This window comes from Buceros rhinoceros, unplaced genomic scaffold, assembly GCF_000710305.1.
Source record: "Buceros rhinoceros silvestris isolate BGI_N320 unplaced genomic scaffold, ASM71030v1 scaffold38226, whole genome shotgun sequence".
Classification (NCBI taxonomy): Eukaryota; Metazoa; Chordata; class Aves; order Bucerotiformes; family Bucerotidae; genus Buceros; species Buceros rhinoceros.
The window spans coordinates 11,639-22,006 of NW_010419994.1; the positions used below are offsets into that span (position 1 = coordinate 11,639).

General features: G+C 46.9%; 1 protein-coding gene across 1 annotated transcript in view; it reads left to right on the forward strand.

Annotated features, from left to right (window-relative positions):
• The window catches only part of LOC104496073 (merlin-like), a 17,394-nt gene extending 7,050 nt beyond the window's left edge, over positions 1–10,344 (forward strand). The window contains exons 6-18 of the mRNA XM_010139143.1: positions 352–420; positions 640–722; positions 1,920–1,995; positions 2,440–2,577; positions 3,862–3,936; positions 4,671–4,784; positions 5,212–5,334; positions 5,800–6,017; positions 6,897–6,999; positions 7,688–7,815; positions 8,384–8,534; positions 9,201–9,410; positions 10,309–10,344. Of these exons, the coding sequence (XP_010137445.1) occupies positions 352–420; positions 640–722; positions 1,920–1,995; positions 2,440–2,577; positions 3,862–3,936; positions 4,671–4,784; positions 5,212–5,334; positions 5,800–6,017; positions 6,897–6,999; positions 7,688–7,815; positions 8,384–8,534; positions 9,201–9,410; positions 10,309–10,344 (1,524 nt within the window). The remainder of the gene's footprint in view (positions 1–351; positions 421–639; positions 723–1,919; positions 1,996–2,439; positions 2,578–3,861; positions 3,937–4,670; positions 4,785–5,211; positions 5,335–5,799; positions 6,018–6,896; positions 7,000–7,687; positions 7,816–8,383; positions 8,535–9,200; positions 9,411–10,308) is intronic.
• The last annotated feature ends 24 nt before the right edge of the window (positions 10,345–10,368 follow it).

The following is a 10,368-nucleotide window of genomic DNA, read 5'->3' on the forward strand; positions in this document are numbered from 1 at the left end:
AACAGCAGGCGGGCGGAGTAGGAGACCTGGCGCTCCTGAACGTGGTGCAGGGGGAGTGTGAAGCAGTGGGAGAGTCCCTCATATCTGTGGTTACAGAGAGCTGCAGGCTAGGAGGGAAGTCTAAGGTTGTAGACGGCCTTAGTGGCTGTGTTGGAGCCATGTGCATAGCACAAAGGCTGGAAGTTGCTTCCATGGACTGTTTGGATGAGGGCAGCCTGTTTGTCATGTGTCACCCTGTATGTGGCAGAACCAGACAAAATCTGTCTCAAGCAATTGCATCAAACTATGCAAGTAACAAGTTCATCATTCTGCATCTAACAAACTAACAAATCTTTTCTTTTCTTGGGACAGTATGGTGACTACGACCCAAATTTTCACGAGCCAGGCTTTCTAGCGCATGATGAACTTTTACCCAAAAGAGTAAGTCTTTGCTCTGTATAAAACCAGATTTTGGAGTCTACTCTTTGCAATACAGATATTGCTGTGGGATTGACCAGAGTGTTAGAAACATTTGTGCCTGCCCTGAACTCAGCAAACTGACCAAGCTGTGAACTGCATTGCTGCATTCCCATTGCTTGGGAGAGGCAGCACATCTCTTTGTACCTTCAAAGGAAACCAAACACCTTCCTTTCTCTGTAGGTCCTCAGGCAGTATCAGCTGACAGCAGAGATGTGGGAAGAAAAGATTACTGCATGGTATGCTGAGCACAGGGGCATCGCCAGGTATTGAAACCATTCCATTCTTTGGAAATCCCGTACATTCAGGAACTGGTTAATTGCTCCAGTGAAATTTGGCCTTTGTAGAGAAATACCCGCTTCCAAGCTGTGATTTCATAGGTTAATTTATAATGAAGGATAAGATCACCCGCTCATCTGGGGTAAAAAGTGTCTTGTGTAGAGCTCCGAGTGCTTGTAAACAGGGCTTGCTTTGAAGTGAACAGAGAAGCCGAGGGCACTTACAGAGCTTCATGACCTAACATGCCTGTTGTGTGTTCTCTCTCTGCAGAAAGTCTGAGTGTTGAATTTGCAGTTAGTCTGAGAGTTGAGCCGTTTAATTTATGATCTTTAGCTCCCTGGAGTTGCTGGTGTATCTGCCCTATGCAGCAGCTGTCTTTCTGGAGCTGCATCACACCAGTGATATAATAAGAATAAATGAATAAAAATGAAATAAATGAATAAAAAGAATTAATCTGATGTATTTTATAGCTTGTGAAAATCATGGCCCAAGAGGGTGTCAGGGTACTTGGCAAGGAACCAAACCAGAAAGACGTGTTCCATCATAGTTCCAGGACTGAGTTTTGGTGCTAGTCTGTGTGGACATTCAGCCTGCCTGTGGATGCAATTAAAGAGGAAGCAGGAGCTGTTGGCACCCAGAGGCAGCCGCCTTAATATTTCAGTTCAGTTCCTTTCTGGCTGTTGTAGATGCTTCTTAGTACTATTTTCACTGAACATTTTCCTCAAGACTTATTGATGCCTCACCTTAAGGGAGATTGGTGGGTGGAGAGATTCTCACCCTTCTTTGGCCTCTGCCCAGTGCCCTGCTTAGAATTTGTTCAGGACTCATTTCTCAATGGACTCTGTTTCCTGAAGGAAATACCCTCTTGTCACGGAAAACAATGGTAGGGTAAGTCTCCAAGACTTAGTAATAGTGAAGTGGCAAAGCTAACACAAGGATAAGACTGGACCTGAATTTTAATAAAAATTACACAGTACATGATTCAAAATAGGTACAGCTTTACTGTCTTTAATCTGGTGAGATGCTGGTTTTATTACACTTCTTCTATTGTTGAGAGTAAGATGGCAAAATCCGGGAAGGTACAAAGGACCAGACTGCCATTGTCTAAGTGGGAAATGTAGAGTCAGCTGGGAGAGAAAGGTCAGAGAAGAATCTCCAAGTATAATCATGGCCTTATTCCCTAGGGATGAAGCTGAGATGAACTACCTGAAAATTGCCCAAGACTTGGAAATGTATGGTGTCAATTATTTTCCAATTGCTGTAAGTGCTTTATTTCAGCCATTTCCAGTTGCTGTGGATGATGGTACTGTCCTTTGAAAACCCTCCAGGGAGTCTGGAACTGGGACTCCTGACTTGTGCTTTTTTCTGCCGCTGGTGGGCTGTGTGCTGATTGTCCTGGCTTGGTTTACTTGCCTGCCAGATGAGGAGGTGAACACCACAGTCAGGACCAAGGTTTTGCAGTCTGACAGAGGTCTTGAGCAGCTCTGGGTATGGGAGAAGGAGAAATAGCCTCACAGCTTGAGCTGCTGTAGTCAGCCTAGAGGGCTGGGGTTGTTAGCTAGCAGTGACAACATTCAAAATGTTTTGTGGAAACATCAATTTTGTAAAAACACAGATAAATATAAATGTATTAGAGTAAGGGCGGCTCTTGTCTGGTTGTTTAATGTCATCATAAATTGCATTTACTGATCTCTTGTTTTCTAGCAAAATAAAAACCATACAGATCTGCTGCTTGGCGTGGATGCCAAAGGGATTCATATCTACAGCATTAATAACAGGTTCTCGCCAAATAAGTCGTTTGAGTGGAGTGCTATCAGAAACATTTCCTATAGCGAGAAAGAGGTATGATGGCTTTGATGTATTATTCTTTTTATATGGGCATGGGTGTGGACTGGGATTCTTGGAACGGGCTGAAAGCCGTCTCTGTTTAAATAATTTGGGGGAGAAGGGGAAGATCCTAGGGAGCTTTGTTACAAAAATAAAAATAACAGACCTGCCTTTCAGATGCACTGCATAACCTCGGTTCCTCTAGGAGGCAGCTGCTGCTCTGAGCTCTGCAGACTTGTGGAGCCCTTTGTTCTGGTCCTTTGCAAAACAGGTGTGGTGATCTCTGAAAACGAAGGGTGTTGTGAACGGCACCGTGACTAGCTGCCTCAGTTGTCTCAGCAGGAGTGAGGTGATCTGTGAAGGCTCAATGCCATTTTCACACGTAGAAGCTCTCCTTGTAGATGAGGTTTGAGACATGCAGGGAGATACACGTTTTTCTGCCTGAATTCTACCACCTTGCCAGTGCATGATTTCAGTCTTGAGCACACCTCTACCACTGCAACTTCACTGATTTCAGAGCCCATCTTTTATGTGTAGAAAGTACAGTGGAGAGAAGGTGAAACTGGGTCTCATTACAAATCACGTGGCTTCATGGCAGGCTATAATCAGAAAAACAAAACCAGAAAAACTGCATTGGTACCGAATGCCTGGAGTCTGTCAGCCAAAGGACAGCACAGCCTCTCCCATTTTCTGTGGGCCTTTTGACAACCATGGAGGATGAGATTTGCTGTCCGGTGTTAGTCATGCAGACATTAAACCAGGCAGGACAGCCTACAGGAGTTCTGTCTCCAAAATGTTCTTGGTCCTTGCGTGACATTGAACTTCTGCTCTGGCTGGTGAATAAACTGCCTTAACTCCCTACTGAGGGGAAATTGGGCAGCCCTGTGTTAAAGCTGCGCTGTGTTCAGTGACACTTCCACAGCGCTGCTCCTCACAAGGCATCACGCTCAACCAGTTATTACCTATGGGGAGAAACGAGCTGTAGGCCATTATGATCTTGCTGACTCAGATGGCCTGAAATTATACACTGAGCTGCAAATGAATTATAGGAGCAGAGCGCTCGCTAACCCATGAGTGACAGAAAAGAGCATCTTAAAGGATGGAGCCGTATTTCGTTATGCGGCCAAACCGAGCACAACACGTGAAGTGAAGCAGTGTGTACTGACCTGGCAGCTTGTGGCATAAATCACTGCTTCCCTGGAGAGAAGTGGAGATGGGTTAAAATTTGCATTAGTATTAATAACTTCAGGCTTGTTATTCTTCTTCCTCATTGTTTCCTTTTTTCTTTTGCCTGTTCAGTTAACAATCAAACCTCTTGACAAAAAAGCAGAAGTCTTCAAGTTCTTTTCCTCTCAGCTCAAAGTGAACAAATTGGTAAGTGTCCTGCTTTCCTTCTTTAAAACTGAGCCTGGTAATACTGACTGATACCTGAGCAAGAAATACCCTTTGTAAAACCTGTCAGGAAGCCCAGGGAGCATGGAGCTTCCCTAAGCGTTTTCCTGAGGATTGTCCTGTCTGGGAAGGGGAGATGATGGGAGGAAAGCAAATGTGAAAGAAGGCCCAAATCAAAAGGGAAGTCCAGGTGCCGGAAGGGAAGGATGTAGCGTATGGAAGGTGCAAAGCCACTGCAGCATCTGTCTGTCTGCTGTGGGTTTGTAATCAGCTACTGCCTCTCCTTTTCTGGAAGAAGCCATGAGGAAGGGATCTAGTCCACTGGCTGATTGCATCATTGCTAATTGCTTCCTAACAGCCACAGGGGCTGGGTCGCTTCTCAGTGAGCTTGTGGAGGGGCCATCACAGGTGACTGTTCCCACAGCTGCATCGTGGGTACTCTTGGCCTCTTTTGCCTGTTCTTACTCAGGAAAATGGAACCAGAGGGGGTGAAGGACAGAGGGAACCCTTATCCAGTTATGAGCTTCTCTAAACTGTTACACACCTGGGTATGAGCCTGCCCTGGGTGCTGATTTTCTTGGAAGGGAAGCAACTGCCAACACTTGTAATGCAGTCAGAATTGTCAGCTGCAGCCTGTGAGGCCAACGTGGGGCTCTTTGTCCCTCTGGCTGGGGCACAATACATCGATATCCCATTTTTTTGCCTTTCTTATCCAGATTTTGCAGTTGTGCATTGGAAACCATGACTTATTTATGAGGAGAAGAAAAGTGGACTCAATAGAGATCCAGCAAATGAAAGCACAAGCCAGGGAAGAAAAAGCTAGAAAAAAGGTAGATTCTTTCTTCTGCTCTGTTGCTGAAAACACTGATTATTATTCCAGCTGGTGCCCTTGCTGTCCATGCATTGCAGCAACGTGTGTGTGGGAGGTGAGAAAGCGCAGCAGGATTGAGTGTGGGAACAGCTCTAGTGTTTGCAGCATCTGAGGATGTAAGCGATGTTTGTGAGACTGAATTGTAGGTGATTGCTAAGATGAGATTGATCCAAGTGCTCTACCGGCAGTTCTGAACTAGCCAGTGTTACCCATAGAGGAGCGCAGTGCTGCAAAGTGCAAGCAGCTCCAGCACCGCATCTCTGGTGAGTATCAGTCCACCAGCTAGCGAGCAGTCCTTCCGTTCGAGTCACTTGCTGTGCTGCCTCAGGCCCAGGTGAGATTCTGATGCAAACCCACTACCACGGTATTGCTCATTCTGTTTCCAGATGGAGAATCAAAGGCTGGCCAGGGAGAAGCAGCTCCGAGAAGAAGCTGAGCGAGCCAAAGAAGAGCTGGAAAGGCGTCTTTTCCAGCTGGAGGATGAAGCCAGGCAGGCCAACGAGGCCCTGGTGAGTATGAATCAGCACGAATATTCTTGTGCTTGACGGGCTTTCTTGGTTTGGAAGCTGCCTGTTTTATTTCCATATGGCTCTTGTGAGGTACCAGGAATTATGGCTCAGACATAATTTCTGCCCACTGGTGGAGAGGGCATGCTGGCATACGTGGGGAAACTGGTTTGCCAGAATCTCCCCTTGCTGGGAGCCATTTGCTCCCTGTACTTGGCTCACAGGCAAAGGAGGAAGACAGGAAGCAACCTTGGAGCCGAAGCTGGAGGAAAGGGGCATGGTGGACTGGCAACTGAAGGGGCCAGCTTCAATTTTCAGTTGCTGTCTTGGTCTAGCTCAAAGCAAATATGTCTCTTTGCTTTGTAGAGGAGAGAGAAAGGAAGTTAGGCAATTCTGGAGCAGAGGAGGAATGCCAGAGTGTTACCTTTATACTTTTTATTTTAAGGAATAATATTTATTTCTTCTTAGCTCCGATCCCAGGAAGCGGCAGAATTGCTGGCTGAGAAAGCTCAGATTGCAGAAGAAGAGGCAAAATTGCTGGCCCAGAATGCTGCAGAAGCTGAGCAAGAGCGACAGAGGCTGGAGATCACAGCTCTGAAAACCAAGGAGGAGAAACGCCTGATGGAGCAAAAGATGCGGGAGGCAGAGCTGATAGCAGTGAAGCTGGTGAAGGAGTCTGACCGGAGGTTGGATTTTCTTGAGTTGGGGTTGTGTGGTCTCTGCTGGGATGCCTGGGTGGAGAGTGCTGCTTTTCTCAGCTAAGCCTGGGAGTGAGCGATTGTTCCTGAAGCAACACATCAGAGTGACTAAGCCTTCTTGTTTGTTCCACCTGGGGCCAGTGGTTGTGATGCAGCTCAAGAAGTTTACAGAGAATCAGATACCAGGCTTTAGAAATCTTTAGTTTTAAAGATCCAGGATGCAGAAGCATTTTCTTTTTAGTACTCTCAAAGAGCACTGGCTACCTCGCTATCTGAATATACCAGCCTGTGTACCCGGTGAGTTTTGAGGCTGGTTGCTTTCACTAGTACCAGGTGGTGATCTTTTGTATCCTTTCAGATCTTTCAGAACTGTAAACCAGGTAAACTCGTGTGGAATATAAACCACCCCGTAAGTGTTTGTGTGTTCCACCACACTGTGCTGACTGAAGATGCAGAGCAGTGTTGACAGAGGATGTTTAACCTTGCTATTAAGGGCCTTCTGCTTGTTTTAAGATACTGTCAAAAAGCTTGCCAAAATAAAGAGCAGATATGTTGCACCCTCCCTGCGTTGGGGAGGATCTCTGACAAGCCTGTATCAGCAGGTCATAACTGAGCTCATGGAAACAGGAGCAGGAAAACGTGTTAATTCAGCCAGTTTGTGCAGGATTGTCTTTGAAAGCGTGTGTCGTGCTGAGTCCAGTTAGTTCTCCATGTGACCATCCTACCACAAGTGTCTTTGGGTAAAGGAATCACTCATAGTAATGGGTCTTGTTCTCTGGAAGCTTGTGAGGTGCATAGCTCTGAAATCCATGTGTTGCTTTATGCTGCAAATCCTCAGTCACTCACGTCAGGATATTTGCCTTGCAGAGCCAAGGAAGCAGAGCATCTGAAACAAGATCTGCATGAAGCCAGAGAGGCTGAACGGAAAGCAAAGCAGAAACTCTTAGACATAACCAGGCTTAATAACCCTGTAAGTCTGTGCTTTATTGGGCACCACTTCTCCTTCAGAGAGAGCCAGATGTTGACAGCGTTTTTATAGGCCGCATCAAGCTGAGCAGTGGCATGTCTGCATCCAGCTGGAGAACAAGCGCCTCTAGGTGCTTAAAGCCGGGGTAGCTGGGGTGGAAGTTGTGGTTGTTCAGCGCAGTGAGTCGGGATGATAAAGGCGAGGCAGAAGCGAAGAACGGGACTGGTGTTGGCACTTAGGCATGAATGCTGGCAGCAATCTCTGCTCCCTGGTACAGACCCTGCCACCTCAGTCCGGCAGTGCTTTCTGGAGATGGTTATACCTGGCCACCTGGCACGTGAACTGCCCATGGGTGTCCTTAGGCGAAGCAGGTGAAGCTGTCTCGCAAGAAGGCAGTACTAAGGCTGTGTGCCCCGCCCCCCTTCTGTTCAGTCTTGCTGAGAATGGATTTCCATCCTCTGCTGAAATCGGACCATGGCCTCCAGGATACTGCTCTGCCCTGGGGCTGTGGGCTTAAGCCCTTCATCTGGGGCCACCCAGGTAGATGGGAAGGGCTTGCAGAAGCATCTGTGTGTCTCAGAATCCGTGTGTGACTTAGGAAATGACTCAGCATGGAGTCTTGCAGAAGCTGGGGAGATAAACTCGAATCAAACAGTCTGATCTTACTGACAGAGCTTGTTGCCTCTTTCAGCACATGGTCAAGTGCCCGCAATACTTGTCAGCTGACACCAGAGATGCCAACTTTGACAAAGGATCCATAAAGCTGGATTTGAAGGACATTGACCTCAAGAGACTGTCCTTTGAGATAGAGCGAGAGAGGTATCTGTATGCTTACAGTGTAAATAAATGGGGGTGTTAATCATGGAAAGTACAGAAAGGAGAAAAAAACCCCAAGGTCTGGGAACCTGAGTTCCTCCTTTTAAGAGCTCAGGTTGGCCTTCTGCCTGCACATGTGGCTGGAGGCCTGTCACTGAGCTGGTGCGGATTATGGCTGTGTAAGACTAGTTATTTACACAGAGGAGGAGTGTTCTAGTGGCATCAAGCCGGGACAAGTCCAAATCCTCAGGGAACAAAGCACTTTGCCGAAGAGCCTGTTAGAGGACAGACGTTTCCCTCTAGTGCAGGAGGATGGTATCGCTTTGACCTGGTACATCGAGAGGCTTTGCCTCTCCTCCTCTGGAAGGAAATGCTTAGGAAAAAAAGTTACTGAGCGTGTGAATGCTGAGGGGTGGAAGTGAATCCCCTTCTCACTGGGTCAGGGGAGTCAGGCTGGTGTGTGCCAGACTTCATTTTGACTACTAAACCCAAAGGAAACAACTTCCACATGCAGCTGTGCTTGAGCTGCGTCACGGCAATAAGCTTTTTGTCTCCCGCGTGTGGACTACAGGCTGGACTACTTAGAAAAGAGCAGGAAATTTGAAGACCGGCTGAAAGAGCTGAAGTCTGAAATTTATGCTTTGAAACTCGAAGAAAAACAGTCTGGGCTTTACTCTCACTGGAATGAAGTACTGGGATCCTTGGATCGCTCCTTAGGAAATGTAGGTACCCTAAAATCCTGCCACTCCTTTCAGCGTGAACCACAGAAGAGAATCGTGTGGGTGTGCCAGAGGCTGCCGTATTTCAGCTGAAGGCAAATGCTTTAGCACCCTTGATAGGAAAATATTAAAAGCATCGACACAGACAGGGAAAAATCACATCAGAAAAAAATGTAAGAAGTTTTTCCTGGGCGGGATACCAGTTCCATAAGCAAAAAGTAATCACCTTCTTTTACCGGTTATGAAATCACTGTAAGGGTTTAAGGTCTTGGAACATACTAAATTACTGTAACTTCACACCTTAAACATGGTTCTCCATCACTTGTATCGCGTTCTCCTTCACATGCTTCGTGGTTGCTGAAACTCTTGGAGTATTTTTTTAAGGCAGTGAGGAACTAAACCCAGATTTTTCTCTTAAGTTTCTTATTATTTATGGAAAACACTCCAGCCTCCTCCTGAAGCAGGAATTTGGCTGCCTTTGGCTTTCCAGGTTGTTCCCCACGTAGCAAAAATGGCTCCAAGTCAGTGTCTTTAGAGCGAGAAGGGAGGCTTGGGAAAACTCAGAGGGAAGATGGGCTTTATTTTCTCCTGCGCATCTGATGAGCTTTTTGGCTTAATGAGTGTTGCTATAGAGGGCATTAAATTTCCATGTGTTCTTTTCTTTTAAAGACCCCATCCTGGCTGAAAACCTTTGAAACTGGAGATTCACTGGATGTCAATCTTCAAAGACCTTTCCCTGCGTACTCGTTAAATACGACAAGCAGCTGGCCTTGCACCAACAAGATTCAGCCCACAGTGCCAGCAGAAAAGTCACTTTTCCAAGCAGATTCCTTGGTCGGCAACAGTGTGGGCACAGGAACCAGAAAACAGATTATAAAGGTAATCAGATCTGTGAGTAAAATTCCCGAGCGTCGGCTGAAGGCTTTGAGTTTAGAGGGGAGAAGAACGCCTGGCCGGAGGGAGCTGTTTTGTCCAGCTCTGCGGCAGCCTCTCAGGGGGTGAGCCAGTGCGTGGCTGTTGCGTGAGTTCAGAGCCCCCTGGTTTTTCTCATTTGTTATCTAAGCTGTAAATGAATGGGAAATGAAACAGATGCCCATATGCAGTAGGAGGATCTGTGTTAAATTTTATTTGTATCAGCCACAAAACCAAACCATAGCGTGCCTGTCTGCTGGTTTTGAGGGGTGGGGAGGAAGATCCCGATAAATGCCTGGACTTCCAGTTCAGTCCTCTGCCGGTGTGTTCCCTCTCCAAGAGTCCTGATGAGCAAACGAGCTGGCTCGTACAAAAAACCAACCTGCTGTTAAATTTCAGTAGAACGGAGGATCTTGTATGCACCGAAGAGCTGTAAGGGCACACGGTCTCAGAGTGCGAGGGAGATCGGCTCCCTCTTGGCAGTGCCAATTGTGCAAGGTCCGGGGAATCAAGAAAGTCTGATGTATTTGCTGCGGTTTTATATGAACAAAAATGGGTTTTTAGAGGCTCTAGTGTGCGACGTTCACGACCTGAATGTTCAGGGTTGTGTGCTTAGAGCTAGCAGGAACAGAGCCGGGTGTACCAGCAGGCCAGGAGGCAGCTCCTACAGCAAGCACCAGAAACAACTTTTAAGGCTAATCCAAGTAGCAGGGGGAAGGGGAAACAAGGGATGCGTGGTGTGAGGAGGAGGCAGAAGGTATTGCAGAACGTCTTGCAGAGGCTGCAGCCTGGAGCACCGGCAATTCCTCTGCTTTAAGTAGGAGTTCAGAGCAAAACTAATTGTCCGTGTTTGATTTGCCTGTAGGTTCCGCAGCAAGACTCAGATGTGATCTACATTTGAAGCCACTCATTTCCTTCCAGCACA